Source organism: Colossoma macropomum, unplaced genomic scaffold (assembly GCF_904425465.1).
Source record: "Colossoma macropomum unplaced genomic scaffold, Colossoma_macropomum, whole genome shotgun sequence".
Taxonomy (NCBI): domain Eukaryota; kingdom Metazoa; phylum Chordata; class Actinopteri; order Characiformes; family Serrasalmidae; genus Colossoma; species Colossoma macropomum.
Genome location: NW_023494790.1, coordinates 25177586 through 25194413, shown reverse-complemented (window position 1 = coordinate 25194413; position 16828 = coordinate 25177586). Strand labels below are relative to the sequence as shown.

Sequence of the window (16828 nt, the reverse complement as noted above, 5' to 3'; positions counted from 1 at the left end):
TAATTAGGGGAGCTACTTTCGCAGATGATAAACAAGTAAATGATTAAATCCGCTGACGGTCTGCTACGGCGGATGGAGGGCAGCTCCAGCTCGGGAGGAATATCTGACTCCGTGGGTCTCTGTTGCCATGGAGACAGCACTGGTGACTCTGTCTATTTATCTTGCGTTCAGCACGTTTCGTAGATTTGTGCCAGCGATAGCTGCAGATACCTGTCTGCGATACCGCGGCAAAAAAAGCAGCGAGCAGGAGGCAGGAAATACCGCATCGATCACAGTGTTACACCCGCTGGTATGTGGAGACACTCTCTGATCAAATGACAAGGTGACATACAGATTTTATTCATGAACCACCAAACTCTCCTCACGTCCTCAAGCATAACAGACAAAAGACAGAGTTGAACTGGGTTATCATAGGATGGCAGAGCTGTTTAAAATGAAAAGCTTCTTCTTTACCATATTCTGTTTCTTTATTTTTTGTCTCTTTGTATGTCATATATATATATAGGACATATATATGACATACACATAGTTTTGACATCTATTATATTTTCTTCTTTTTTTTACAATAGAGAAACAACATAGAGATGACACACTATTTGGTTTCTAAGTAGAAGCTTCTTGTTAAATAGTGGCATATAAATCTTTTTATCTTCTTCAATACTTCTTTAAATCAACATCCCAACGATAGTCATTAACCTTTTTATAATTTATTCACATTGTGTTCTCGGTTATCCAGTGTCATTTGCAAGTTCTCTCTGTAGTCCAGTTCCATAGCTCAGAGAGTAAAGTCTTGTGATTGGTCAACATAAGGGGGCGAGGGGTGGTGGGGTAGTGCCCCACCCTGTCCGACCCCACTGAACATTTGTGGATGCAATTCGTAAGTTCTATTGATTTATCCAATCAGCTTTTAGGAGGTGTGAGACAGGACACACCTCTAAGCTCACCAGACAGATGGAAGTCTTTCTCTCCCTTGAAAAATGAAGTTTGTAAACCAGCACCATGCTCTTCTCTTAGACTCCCTCCGCGAGCTGACCGTACGGGCCGGCCCTCCAGTTTGCCGGTGGATTTGGACAGGCTGGACGATGCCAGTACGGCTGTAGAAATGACAGTCTTTGCTCTACTGGAGTCTGTACCTGCTCCCAAGGCTGTTGTGTAAGTGACAAGGCTTTTGTGTTTAGTTTGACCCACCACCAGCGCAGACTCGGAGCACGTGAGTCCATGTGACCCCTGTACCGCAGTGAGGCTGGCCAGAGACTGGCTGGAATTGGCCAAGGACAATGCCTCTGCTTCAGTCTCAGGATTGATAAGCATGTGACTCGCAGAAACTCCACTCCTATAAAGCAGCACGGCGCTGCCTCCATCCACGGACCTGTCCCCGACGTCAGACGCCTGGACGGAGGGGATGATGGGAACGGAGCAGGCGCGGTGGGACGGGCGAGGAAAAGCTGTTCCCTGATCCAGACGAGTGCAAGGAACATCGGCGTAGGCCAGTCTTCCTCTAGAAGGTGCAGAGGCCACAGTTTGCATATTCAAATAGGAGCGGCTGTGCTGATTGCCATCAGTGTGGGACTGGCACCTAGAAGAACCCCCAAGAGAGAATGGAGAGTGAGGATTAGTACCTTTGTGGCATTGTGTAAGGTATTTTTATTTTTTTATTTTATTTTTTTTATATTATTTGCATTTTCCTTTCCTTTTCTCATTCTTTGCAGCTCACCCTACGAGAGAATCCACTCAGCCTGTGAGAGCATAGTGTGTATGATTTTATCCTGCAAATCATCTCAGCGGTAGGGAAATTATTTCGAGGTAGTGGAAATTTAAAATCTTTGTGTAATTGTTCGTAATCCACAACACTGGCCTCGCGCTTTTTGGCAGCATTAATGTTAACTCCGAACTCTCTCTTGCGCCGGCCTTATCGGAGATTTAAGCCGTTCGTATCAAAGCTCGTGTGTCCCTGACCCAGGCCTATGAGCTGATGAATGCTACATTCTGACTACTTCATTTGACTGATGGCTTTTTGATCTGCACGCACAGGCTTCTTATCAAGCCCCGCACACCTTGTCCAACGGCAGCTAAAGGAACCCAGATAGCACACAGCTTTAAACTGGGACAGCGTGCCGGAATAATGCGAGCGGATCCAGGGATGTGACCGAAAGACCAAAGCAGGTTATCCAAAGTTTGTGTCGGGTAAAAGTCCCAGATACTGCTGCATGCTTATTTCTGTTAAGGTTTATAAGGCTACAAAGCGGCAGCTCCCTGCTACAGTTACCCACTCATCTCGACCACAGCCATTTACAGACAGCGTAAAAATATTCCCACTTCCTGTGAAGTATAACAGTGTGACAGAAACATCAGCTCATAAAAACAGATATATTTGGCAAAGTTGGCGCCCTAAACACTAACCCACTGAGCGTTATTGCCTGACAACAAAGACTATTAAATAACAGGGCTTGAATAATTGATTCCTATTTCACAATGCTTGGGTATTAAAAGTGTATTGTAGCTGGAGGTTAATCTGCTACATCTAAACAAGGCTAAATATAGCATTTCTATGGGGGATTTACTGACAGGGCATGTGTAGGCTCATATGCCCATCTTTTGGTTTTTGCTGTCTACATCCCTCCCTCTCTCTCTTTCTCTTCCTCTCTCTCACTCTCCTCCCCTCCCTCCTCCTGAATCCACGTTCCTGGAGACCGGAGGGTGTCTCCATGGCAACAGGGGAGAGGTTCGGGGGTGGTGTTGATGTTTTAAGGCTGTTAAGTCTAGAAATAGGTCAGTCCAAGCCTGTCTCCCTTTCCCCAGCCCTAGTCACAACTGGCCAGAGACAGAGAATATGAGAGGCTTATCAATTCGTAATTAATCACGCACAATAATAATAGTAAAAGCCAATTCTGTCACTGACGGTCATTAGCGAGGGAAGAGAGTTGGTTTCCCATGGTTTCAGGCACATGTTTATTTTAATTAACAACAGAGATTCCTGCTGCCGAGACACAGCTGAATCAATGTCTCCCTCTGTAAGTGTATGTGTGTAAGTGTGTGTGTGTGTGTGTGTCTGAGCACATAGGGAGGATGTCTCATCAGAACCCTTGAAGGAAACTCCAAACTCAGAGCTGCACTGTTTAAGAATGTAAATTATGGAAATAGGTCAAACAGAAAGAGTTGGCTGTGAGAAGAGTTTACGAGTCACTGCGAAGCTGGATCAAGTTGGCATGGTAATGAGAACATCACTTGAAAATCTCCTTTGGAAGAGATTTCACACTCCAAGGCCTCAACTTTGCTCACACACTTTTTTCCTTGCTGCCCTAACCTTTCACCCTTTAGTCTTGCTCAGTGAACCATGCTTTAACCTGATGTATTACAAGTGCCTTATAGAAAATTCTGTAACCTCGAATGTTATGCATTTAACCTCTTTTCACAGTGGCCATAAAACGCAATTTATACCTGTTTTGGAGTCTTTCTGTTTACTGTCTTTCAGATTTAGAACTAAACATTTTTTCTTCTTCAGTAATACTGATGGAATAGTGGATGTGTATGATTTTTATTATACACCCATTTTTACCTTGGCATGGCCGTCTTTGATTTGTCTTTAAAATGTGAATTATTTTCACAACAGGGGGTTCTCACCCCTCCCTTTTCACTCCTCATTGCTCACTAGCAGCTCAACACAGAGTCACATCATTTCACACAGGGAGAGTCAACAGTGTACTAGTTCATCTGGTAAAAGAGTTACAGGTCAAAATATTTGATTTGATTACATTAATGAAACATCTATTCTGACACTAGGGGACCTGAAGACCAACTTTGCACCAAGTGTTATTTAATTATGCAATGGTCCGTTCCAACACACAATCTGATTGCTTAAGACACTTTTTTCACAGTAACTGTGTCATTCCACTGAGAACTTGTTGGTGAGTAACCAGGTGGATACAATAAAGGGTAATGAGATAACAATTCCAGGACAAAATTTAAGCTGCAGCTCGTCTGGTCAGATTCTAAAGTAGAGGGTGACCGCAGGCCTACATTTAATTCCGAACCTGTCATTGCCCCTAAGCAAGCTTTTCACTTATGGAACAATTTAACAAACTGGATTAGCCAGGAACTAACAGACTACAGTTCAGCAAAGTGTGAAATGGGCTGGGAAATGCTTTACAGACTGGCTAGGACAAAACGGCATTCAGGTTAATCTGTTAAATGGCTCTATCTGTAACGCAAATGGCTACTTTTTATTACTATTATTAATAAATGTTTTAATGTAAAATCTTATGCATTTTAATATCCAACATGCAAGTATTTTGTATAACATACTGATCTACTAAATATTTTTAAAAAGTGCTATCAAAAGTTCACCCAAGCATGATGAGCATGATGAAATTTAGCAGGTATGGGTAATATGATTGTACGTTATCATTAGCATGAAAGATTAAGTGATGATACACTTATCTGAGTACATCACGAATTTTTTCAGTACTTCTACAACACTGAATAACTATATAACATATATAGACCAATTCTAGAGAGCCCATAAACAACAAAAGAACCAGTGTACAGAAACTACATAAACTACAGCTGCTTGGATGTTGGTGCAATATGCTGTTGTGCTATTTTATAAATGCATTTTTACCAATTATTTGATTTTTCCTTTCTTTTGAAATAGTTTATTTTTTGCTAAAGTTGTCTTTAAGTATTGTTATGCTACATTTTTCCATACCACCCATCCTTAAAGTGAAATGTTTCCATGCATGTTCACAGACACAGCTACCTTCTCAAGGATTCTGACGTCACATCTGTGGACTCCAACTCTTGGAGATGTTTGTAACTGTGAATAGAATCTTTTGATCCTCCAATTAGATGATGTCCTGCTCTGGAGATGGGTGGAGTCCATCGTGGCACAGATCGATGATTGGATATCTTCTGTTTTAGAGCAGGACTACTCGAGAAGGAACAGCTTCTGTAGTAAAACAAATAGACTTACTGACTGAAAAGAGAACTGTGATGAAAGGGGCAAAAAAGAGAGAGAAAGAAATAGACCAGCTATAGAATTTTAGACACACAGTAAACCTGGTTCCCTACTATTTTAATCTTTAAATGCATGAATGTTTCACCAACCGTTTGTACATACAACAGGTCATTAGTGACCCAGCACAAGCTGATGTGCCTTGACAATCTAAAACTGTCAAAACATTTTACTGACAATAACAATTAATAGAATAAAATATATTTGGATATTTTATTACTTATCTGATAAATGAGGGTGGGGAAATTAGGTTGTTTAAGGGTTGAAATCTATAAAATGTACATATATAATTTGTAGATATATACATGCTAAGTCTAACTGTGTGTAGTATGAGTTTGTGGTGTTTTATCCATATTCTAGAAAGTTCATAGTGAAACTTCCAAAGAACAAGCAGAGTGCACAATTGTTCATTATACATCATTTCCAATCAGTCAGGCTGAAGAATACCAGCTATAATTTCAGCTCATGTGCCTACTAACAGACATCTCAAAGACTGCAATTACAAGCACAGAAGAACACTGCAGATCTATTTTTTTTTGTCTGTCATTCAGAAATGTGTATTAACAGAGTTATTACCGATTACAATATCCACAATTCTTTTTGTGCTGTTTATTTTTTGACACAAACACATTGTGCACTGATTAATTTCCCTCTTTGGATGCCTTCAGGTAAAATATTTAAAATATCTGAAAGGGCTAAAAGAAGAGTACCTGCGGCGTTTCCCCATGGACAGGCTGCGGCTCTGATTGGCTGCAGAGAGTTTGGAGCTGCTGTGCACTGTACCTTTGCCTGACGTAGGGGAGGACCCATGGGCTTTACAGCACTGTGAGAGGAGACGACAGGTGATTTTTATTTTCAGATGAAACTGTAGAACTCTAACATTGTACAGCTTTGTATGATTGCACTTCCACATAATGCTCTTTTACTTTCTCTATGTCTGTCTCTCTCTATATATATACTATATATATATATATATATATATATATATATAGAGAGAGAGAGAGAGAGAGAGAGAGAGAGAGAGAGAGAGAGAGAGAGAGAGAGAGAGAGACTAAAAGTCTGAGACCACTTTGAAAATCTAGGACTTTTCAATTTTTTTACTTTTTAATTATACAAAACAACAAAAAGTTTTACAATTTTGAAAATTTTAAAACAAAGAAAAGTTACGACAAAGGAGAAGAAATTTTCAAGATTCTGTAGTATTTCTAGGTCACTATTCAAATTTTAGGAAATAAAATAAAGTCTTTAACCATGTTAAAGACTTTATACAAAAAGTCAGATTCAGTCTCATTCCTTCCATCAAAGCTCATGTTGAGATGCCTCATGTTCTGAGGCATTTTCTTACTGTTAGTGATCAGAGTCGTGCACACTACTAAGAAACACAAATTTGCATTAAAATTTCAAAGATTGATATGCTAATAATATAATTTGTAATGAAAAACTGTGTATTAAAGTAGAAAAAGAGTAAAACTTAGAAGCATTTTCAGTAGTGATCTCAGATTTTTGGTCCCTACTGTACATATAAATATGTCCACACTGACCAGCTGCTTCATTAAGTATACTTTGTATCTGCACTCTCTGTCTATTTTATCAGCCTCACAATACAGGGACACTCTGTAGTTCTACAATGACAGACTGTAGTCCATCTGTTTCTCTGCACACTTTGTTATCCCCCTTTTATGCTTGCATGAGTGGATCAGACTCAGCGGTGCTGCTGGAATTTTTAAACACCTCACTGTTACAGCTGGACTGAGAACAGTCCACCAACCAAACTTATCCAGCCAACAGCGTCCAGTGAGCACTGATGGCAGACAAGAAGATGACCAACACAAACTGTGCAGCCACAGCTGAGCTACTGTCTCTGACTTTACATCTACAAGATGGACCAACAAGGTAGGAGTGTCTAATAGAGTGGACAGTGAGTGGACACAGTGCAGCACTGATGTGTCTGATGTATTAACACACCACCACCATGTCAGTGTCACTGCAGTACTGAGAATGATCCACCACTAAAATAACACCTTTAAAGGGGAAGAGAATGGCAGCTGAGTTAGTTTTAAGATTTAAAGGATGGTGGCAACAGGTGCACAAAAGTAAAGAGTGGACAAATTAGATACCGATAGATTTGATTGTGTACTTAATGTTGGAGGCTTTTGTCTAATTTTTGTGCAATTTGCTATCAAATGTATGAAGATGTTGTGTTCTCAGAACAATGGACTGGCCACCCCAGAGTCCAGACCTCCACATCACTGAATGTGTTTTGGGATTACTTGAACTGTGAGAAGCAAAAAATGCAACAAACTTCTAAGACTGAACTTTTGAGGTGTGGAAAATATCCCTGCAGATTTCTTTGACAAACTGAAAGCAAGTATCTGAAAAGAATGGAAGCTGTAATAAGGGTAAAGAGTGGACACACTAAATACTGAAATAAAGATATTTAGTTGGTGAGGCTTCTGTTTTATAATAAATGTATGCTTTCTGTTTTTTTATGCTGAAACATAAACAATGTATATTTAATTAAATATAACAATTATATCTAATGGCCATTTTGATTGGAAATTAAGTAAATGAGGGGTGGTCTTTGATTTTTGTACAGTACTGTATACACTATATTCTCTCTCTGTCTCCCTCTCTCTCGACCTTCTTTCTCTCTCTCTGTATTTCTTCTTCATGTACACACACACACACACACACACACACGTGCATACACACACACAAGCCCTTGACTCCGCAGTGTCAAAGATGAAATAGTGGATTATAGACTAAGCAGAGAGACAGAATGTAGATGTTCATTCAGTGATATATGGCCCCTTAGCGAGAGAGAGCCACTTTAATTAGACGTTACGTTTAAACAGCAGATTAAGAGAGACACTCTCTGATTACACTCCCTGCCGGCTCTCCCGGCCCTTCTGCACGAGTCGGGAACTAATCCCAGACAAGATTACATTAATGGATTCCTAAAGAATTTCTTTCATTTCTTTTTTTTTCTAGCTCAAAATTAAAACCATTATCTTACAACGGGCCAGGACTTGGAGCCCACTCGGAAATGAGCCCGAGATGCCCCCCAAAGTCGTCGGAGTTGTAAGTCACCAGATAATGTAGTTATTCCAGTTAGTGAAATCTGCCTGCCTCTCCTGGCCTGTGGAACATCATTAAAGCCACTGGGTTTGACTTTAAACTAGTTTGGGGCCTTGCAGCTGATAAAGCGTGTCCTCCTAACACTTGTGCCTCCTCAGGGACCTGTTAGCATTGTTCTTCTCTCCAGCAGGAAAATTGGATCATTTCTGACCACCCTCTCCAACCCTCAGCTGGGCAAGAATGCTCTGCGGGAAAAGGGAGCCGCTGCTCTCTCCAATATAATTGCAAGAACTATTTTTTTTTTCCAGAGACTGAAACATGCAGATTCATCCCCACATTAAAGCTAACACTGCGACAGCCCTGCAGTATGACTTTATCTTCTAGTCCATTCGCTATTCATTAGTGTTGTATTGTAGTTGTGCATCTGAGCACATTATATAATGGCTTTGATTCATACGGGTGGAGATGTTGATGATTAAAATGCCACCAGACTACGAACTGGAGAGAGAAATAAAAGTGCGATCCTTTTCAAACCCAACAATGTACACATGAATGCGAGCTGTCTGTATCTTTTGGCTGAATGAGAATGGGTTGCTTAGGTCCATGGAAGCAGAAAGTGATGGATCTCCCAATTTCTAGACGACTCCTCTATTCAGCTGTTTCTTTTTTTTTCCAGCAGCAAGTCAAAGCGGACTGGCTTTGACTGCTGCTCAAATGGATGTGGTGTTTACTCTGTGAGCTACATGAGCTGCTATTTCTGTCAGGGTGAGGGATCATCAGCAGGTGGGAGAGCAGTAAAGCTACAGAGGGCATCATTCCCTGAGCTGCCTGCTGGCCAACTGTATTCATTACACATCACTGTTATGCACAGGAAATGCATTTGGAACGCTGTCCCAGCCACACACGGGTGGTTTGATTTCCCACCATCTTCATATGGCTGCTATGCATGGATGAGAGCGTTGCAGCGTGAATTTGAAAATGCTGCTTATATTGGTTTTCAGACAGAAGAAAATATGCTTTACCTTTTGATGCTGGAGGCCACATTCCGTTCTGGAGCTGGATTTAGACATGAGCCGCAAAGCATTGACACTGCAGTCCCTCAGGTTACGCATCTCTGTGAGGTGGGCTCTGTGTTTTTCCCTTTGTCTCCTGCAAGATGTTAATAAGCTATGATAAGTCTACTGATACTGTCAAACAGGGATAGACATTGCCTGCTGCCCTGTGCCCCTGACCACAACATTTCACATTTTGGTCACTAAAAATGCAGAGCCTGTAGCCCAAATGGCCAATTGCTTACCTGATGACATAATGTAGATTGTATGACAGGAGCACGGTGGTCACCACACCAGCAATATTCTTAATTGTGAAATTTTTATTAAGTATTTACTTTTTCAAAGCAACAACAGACTGTTGGAACTCAGGCATGCTTGTTAACTGTGAATAAAATTTACATTCAATAAATTCATTTCTATTATTGTGGCTACAGGACTTATTAGGTTGGTGGTCAGAATGGCCACTGTAAATTGTTACATCTATCCCTGCTGTTGAAGCAGAAAGGAACACTCCATTGCTTTTCAACTTAATATCTGTTTACTGCATCAGTATTAAATGGTCAGTTGCCATGAACAGTAATTGTGATGTATCTTTATACTCAGAAAAGACCTAAAACACGCTCATAATAGAGGGAAATGAACAAGTTTTCAGTTCTTTTACTAAGTAGAGGGGATAAGTGCCAAAATTACCGTCCATGGTAATTGACCATAAGTAGCCATTTAACGAGTCACTCTGATCAACCTTAATTTATATTCAGGAATATTGGAACCTCTTTACAGAATCACATTTTGGCAATGTTTAGATGATTTAATTGCAAATATTGCAGCAATTGCACAGCGTTGTGGCCTATTTTACACTCTACTCACAAAGATTTAATGGAATAACACTTTCAACTAGCTGAAGTAACAGATATTCCTCTGTTTATCTTGAAGACTTTAGTGCCTTTCTTTGGGAAATTTTCAACAGGCCACCTACTATGGCTTTTGCAGTCTCTTTCTGAGTTCAGTTTGATGCACTAATGGCAAAATGCTGAGTGCTGTGGGGCTCAGAAAAATTGAGCAGTGCTGGAAGTCATGGAGATGCAGCATGTCCAAGAACAGATGTCAGAGATTGTGTTTGTGCATTCATTAAAAACAATGGTTTTAAATTGTTAGGAGCTGCATAGATCCACTCTGCTGAAAAATCCAGCTAAAACCAGCTATCAGCAAAGGTCTAGGTGGTTGACAAGCTGGACATCCAGTTGGACTACACGAAAACATAGGCTACCCTATGCTGGTCAACCAGCTAGTGATTTGAGTTTCATGGTTTAGCTGGTCTGCTAGCATGACCAACTAGACCAAGTTTGACCAACCAACTTGCTGATCATACTGGTCAACCACCTTGGTCATGCTAGTCAACCAGCTCGGTCATGCTGGTCAACTAGCTCGGTCATGCAGATCAACCAGCTTGGTCAAGCTGGTCATGCTGGTTGACCAGCTAAACCATCAAAATCAAACAAAACATACTCTATACTGGTCAATCAGCTAAGCTCGTCTACCAAATGAACTACCTTGAGCTGGCCAAACTGTTTTTTCAGCAGGGCATTGCATGGCAGCCTTTAAAAACATGGCCTACAAACATTTCAGTTGTTCAGTGTTGACAGTCGGCCAAACTAGCTTAAAACTAGTGTGAACAGGGGAGACCATTCTAGAACAATGTGAGTGGGGAGAACATTCCAGAACATCTAGAGTTTAGGCTACCAAACTTTTGGGTTTGTTGGTCTTTGTTGGAGTACGCTGAGTCAGTGTGCTCTAAATTTTAAGGAATAGATATAATGAGGACTTGTGACCATAAATGATGTTGGAAATAACAGTGAGGTAGTATCTGGCCAAGCGGTAAGTTTAATTAGGCAAGGGGGTGAAAAAAATGACAGAGGGGGCACGACTCCCCTTACCCAATAAACCACAGGCAACAGGCTTCTGTCTTTGTAATAAATATCAACACACAATTTGTGACTTTCTTCAGCATTACTATTACAGCACAACACCGTAGAATCAGAAATATCATAGCTAACCAGATATTAAAATAAAAGTATTAACTTCAGTGAACAGCAGCGCACCAACACCAGCCACTCAGGGAAATCAAATAAAACTCTAAACTGTATTTTACTCAGCTTACCCAGCACAATCCTCAAAGTGATAAACTCACAAACAGAAAGGACACACAGTACTGTTGGCGTAAATCACCACTCTTACACAGCACTCCTGCTTTGTAGCATTCTTTCTCTTTTTTAAATATCACTTGAGTGCTACAGCTCTGCTTAATTACTGCGAAACACAAAGACAAAAAACTAAATACGGAGAGTCTTGGAGAGGTACCTTCCTGCAGAGCCTAGTTCCAACCACATTTTGCTACACCTGCTCCCGCTAATCAGCCTCTTTCCCAGCTTATCCGATACAGGTAGAAACTAAATTCTGCAGGAAGGTAGCTCTGCAGGACCAGGGTTGGACACCACTGTCCTACCCTAACTCAGAAGAGCTGCATCTGTCTTGATGCAGCCTTGACTCCCCTAAGCAGTCTCTCTTTCTATTCCCCACAGGGAAGTTTTGTTATAAGGTCCCATTCAAATGTTCAAACATATTAGCTGTGTAATCTTGGTGTGCAACATATTCCTTCTGTGCTCCTGAAAACATCTTTCAATCTTGAAAATTAGTTTTCACACGTGGATGTGTTTGCTCCCTATGTCTGTACAGTAGGCTTTGCTGTTAGGCTGGGATGATATCCGTCCAAAATACTCTAAGACATCCATGTTTTTGTCCAGACTGTTTAACAAATCTGTTTAGCGATAGCGAACTCAGCCTCTGCTAACTCCAACATTGTAGAAGGTAGACATTAAAAATCAAGTTGAGATGACAAGCTTTGTTTTGTCAGTAGAAAATGAACTAAACCAGAGATTCTCTAACATAAGAAGAGATGGCAATCCTCTGCTGTTTGACATTGAGGAAAAGCATAATGTCTGGCTTGGCCAATCAAATCAGACCTCGTAATCTGTAAGCCAATCTTGACGTCAGTGAAGCTCTTCTAAGTGTTAAAACAGGTCAAGAGCACAGCACTGAGTCATTAAAATGACTACTTTACAAAAGCTGATTTTGCCAAAATCATAACTTATCACTGCCATCATAATATTGTGGTGTCAACATAGTAGAATATGCAGAAAACACTGCAGATACAAGCAAATCACTGCTGTTGGACTAAAACCTTGTATCTCCATTTTTCGTTGTTTTTCAGTTTTTGACATTATTTGAAAATGCCTACTGTCCTTTATATTGTGTGTAAGTTTCATTTTGAATTTACCAAAAGAAATGGCCCATAATTACTTCCAAAGATGTCTGGTTCCATTGGCTTACATTAAAGGTAAAGTATGTTTTTACCTTCTCCGGTAAAGCTACTATTTTGGAGATACAAGGTTTTGATCTGACAGCAGCGAAATGCTCTTTTATTGAACAGGTAACAATGGAAAACCCCCAGCCCAGTGCTACTGAAACACAGCTGGAGTAGTGGGAACATGACTTCTAGTCAACAAATAAACACATCTCCAATTAAACAACAACAACATAAACAGACACAACAACAAATGTCTTTTCTTAACTATGGGGGGAGGCATATGATTGCAGCTTTGCATGCCATGCCCCTAAAACCCCTTCTGAAACGTGGATTGTGTGGTGGATACCACAGTATTATACAGGTGTGTACCAGTCATTTATCATAAACTTTTCCACAGTATTATATCTTTTGTAGGTGAGACTGCGTCTGTTTGGCGATGTATGAGACGCTGGGGCAGTGCTGTAAACATCTTGCAGTTACTTGTTTCACAAAACCTTTGTTTTTTTTATAATATACACATCATAGTTCATTAAAAATGGACGTGTGGCAGAAAACAGTTTGAAGAAGAACATCAGAACAGTTCAGTTTCAGTCTACATCCACAAAACAGCAGGTTTTTTTTTTTAGTTTCTCAGGTGTTTCCTCATTTTACTGCCATTCACTCACTCAGCGCCTCTGGTCTCCCTGCTCACACCCCGTTACGTGTTTTACACCAAGGATTGCCGTCTCCTCCTGGGGGAGGTTCTCTGATTAAACTGATGGCGACATGTAGCTATGGGCTCATGTCAGGCAATTTCGATTGAGATGTCTGAATGGCTTGGTCAGCTAGAAAATCCATGTAATTAATGTGAATGCAGTTTGAAAATGAATAAATAAATAAAATAAATAAAATAAATTCTAAGTTGCACTACAAATAACACAAACACAAAACTAGTGTGGGGAGGTGTGGGGGGCTTGTGGGGAGGCACAGTATTGCATTTAAGTGTGCCCCCTGATGGTGCCAGGGGTAGTATTCTACTGTGTGCCTGATATACTGCAAAGAAAATGACTATTACAACAAACAGTTTCATAACAAAATGTCACACTGATTGGCTTATTCACTGCCACAGTAGATCCGTGAGTACTTCTGACAGACACAGTGGAGGAATATGTTCCATTACTGTCTGCTTAATTACATTCTAAGGAGCGAAATCTCAACACATGCAACTTGAGCATATGATCAGTCACATCTTTTCATATGTACGTCTGTTCAGGTGTGAGACAACAATGAGATTTCCTTCACACCCTTGAGAGAAGTATTAAACTAGTGAAGTGTATCTAAGCTTTAACACAATGAAAACACAATTAAGCATTTTGTTATTCAGCATGGGTTTGATTGCTGTGCTACTGTGTTATCAAAGCATTGTGCATGAGTTCCTGCCCCCTGTTGCAGTTTAGGTAATAGCTGGTAACGACTTACTTGTTCCTGCAGTAAAGAGCCATGCAGGCCACTCCCAGCAAGCTGATGCCCATAGCGATGCTGAAGATTGACAGGATCTGCCTCTGGTAGGTCTCTCCACTCTCTGATGAAACAGGTATCAGGGAAAATCCACAGTTACTATAGAAATTTCTCCTGCTCTCTCTCTCTATTTCTCTCTCTCTCTCTCTCTCTCTCTCTCTCTCTTCCTCTGCTGAGTCAATACGAACTGAACAAAGACATTTTCACAATTATTAGTTTTCTTACAGGCTGTGAGGAACTTTAATATCAGGTTGTTTGGACAGGTATTTCATAGCACAGATCTAATATAGACTGTCAGTGATGATGGCAATGAAGTGGTGCAGGTTATCTAGGAAGATGTTACGAAGTGAACTAGCACATATAGAACTAGACCTTATTATCACAGTAACATTGTCACTTGACACAGAGAATCTTGAATTACTTACCGCAAAGCACCATCAATTTACAATGAATGGTGCATATCACTTTCACACCTCATTAAAACTGTTAAAATGATCTTAACCCTTTGGGCCCATTCACTCACTCTCTTAACTACATGACGTCCACATTAATTTCATTGCAGTTAGTGGATAATTCATAGTAGTTATGGAGTAATAAGTCTGATTAATGAGTCTACAGCTTAAGGGGTTAAGAAGACGTTACTTTTGAACAACACAGGTCCATGTTTGACATTGTAAGAGATGTGGAGGTGAAGAGACTGGCATGCAGAATGATGGAAGGCTGTACAGAATCAATAATGTGAGATAATAATACTAACATTCTGGATGTGTGTTTCCAGAGACATTTGTTAATTGAAGTGTGCTAATGATCTGTACAGAGAAAGCCAACGCTACACTGCAGAGCCAACGTCTGTCTCTCTCTCTCTCTTTCTTCCTTCTCACTCGCTCTCTCTCTTCCTCTCTCTCACTGATGTTCGGAGGAAGCCAGCAAAGCCACTGGGATAGAAACATCAGCCCAATGAACCCATGCAGCCCTGGCTGGGAGATGATCCCAGATGAATGCCCCCCCATTTCTCTCTCGCTCTCTCTCTCTCTCTTCTCTTTTTTTTCTTTCTCTCTCTCTCTCTCTCTCGCTCACAACTTCTCATATTAGAATTCTTTATTTAGGCTTTTTAAAATATACAATTAATAAATAAAAATGCAATAAAATGGCCCAAATTCATTTATTCATCAACAAGTGACTATGTCACCAATAATTACACAACAGGACTGGGCTGTACCAGTTCTCCATACATTTGTACTTAAGTTTGTGCCTAAAGTCTTTACTAAGTCCTTAGTTTAAACAAGTTTCAAACTATAGTTTTACCAAATTCACTTGCACCACCCATCTGTAACCTTAACATGATGATAATAAGTTCAGAACCATTCAATAAATATGCTGCCACGGAAACACAGATGGCAACTTGCACTGGTTGTATAGTATAGAACAATGTGCACACGCGTATGTTTTTAATATTGAACTGAACAAAACTGAACACCTATAGACACAGTTTGCTTGTTTGTTTGACTACATTATCTCCTCCTGACAACTGTGTGTGAAAGAGCATCTTCCCTTAAACAAAGGTTTCTGGCCAACCAACACAACCGGAGCATCAGTCTAGAAGATTGTGTACAGCTGGTGCAACTGGCCTCGGTAGAGTACAGAGTTTTATATGAGCAAATAAAGTATCTATTCCTCCAACTTTCAATTACTGGAGATATACAACAGTATTTTGTGAGTTGTTCTGATTCTAGTAAAACCAAGAATTAGATCTTTATGTACAAGACCCAGATGTCCAAATATAAATACAATGAAAATACATTTGCAGGCTGTATTATTGGTTGACTGTATAAGTGTCATGTAAGGTGAGCAACACACTTCTAACAGAAACACTTTTCATGCCTTTCATTAGGTTATAGCGCAGACTATCAATGATCTAACACACTTCAAAAGCAAAGCCTCGTGTCCGATTTAACACCAGTGGTATTCAATGAAGAAGGATAGGGCTATATATGTAGTCAAATTAAGTGATTTGTTCATTTTTGAAGTAAAAATAAATGAACACACTGTCTGCAGTGAACAAACTTATATATAGCTTTTGGCAAACTTTAGTGCACAATTTTTATTTATTTGCTGCACTTTGCGCATTGGAAAAATAGTAAAACACGAAGTATAAAATGTATTATAACTTTTGCACAGGCCATGTTTTATGTTTAATTTTATTACAAAAAAACAGTAATTGTGCACCAAAGTTTTTTCTCTGTAGACGATATGTTAACTTGATTTCACGAGTTTGACCAGGAGGCACAAATCTTTGCATATGTTTGTATGGAACACACCATAAAACACACAACCAAAGGGAAACTGCCTGAACAATTTAAAATATGCAACAAAAGGCCTTAAATCTTGTGAAATGTCTTAGTTGTCCAGTTATGCGTACACACGTAACACAAGGGATTTGTGTTGGGCCATTGGTAAATATATAAAAATTCTAAACCTTTGTGATATTTTTTCCTCACAAAAAAGAAGAACACTTTTGGAACAGCGCCATAGAAGAAACACTTCCCTAAAGAACATGTCAAAGCTTGGTTCTTTAAGGAATCATCTTTGTAGATGTGTGAGAGGGAGGAAACCTTTTAAAGTCTAACTAATTGTAAAGGTTCTCTACCAACTGAAGGTTTTTCTAGAACTGTCCATCCAACTCAAGAGCCATTTAGGAAACTTTATTAGTGAGGGTGAAGTCAAAAGGTGACAAGGCCATTCAACCAAGATAATGTTATCTTCTTTTCTCTGTCCGTGTTTACATGTTTATTTTCTCTTTTGTTTTCTATTGTTTCCTCTCTCACT

The 16828-nt window shown here is 40.0% G+C and overlaps 1 protein-coding gene across 1 annotated transcript in view; it reads right to left on the bottom strand.

Annotated features, from left to right (window-relative positions):
* Positions 1–587: 587 nt before the first annotated feature.
* nrg3b (neuregulin 3b) overlaps positions 588–16828 on the bottom strand; it is a 215600-nt gene continuing 199359 nt past the window's right edge. The window contains exons 5-9 of the mRNA XM_036572755.1: positions 13964–14066; positions 9112–9238; positions 5722–5834; positions 4757–4945; positions 588–1576 (exon numbers count right to left, since the gene is read on the bottom strand). Of these exons, the coding sequence (XP_036428648.1) occupies positions 901–1576; positions 4757–4945; positions 5722–5834; positions 9112–9238; positions 13964–14066 (1208 nt within the window). The 3' untranslated portion in view covers positions 588–900. The remainder of the gene's footprint in view (positions 1577–4756; positions 4946–5721; positions 5835–9111; positions 9239–13963; positions 14067–16828) is intronic.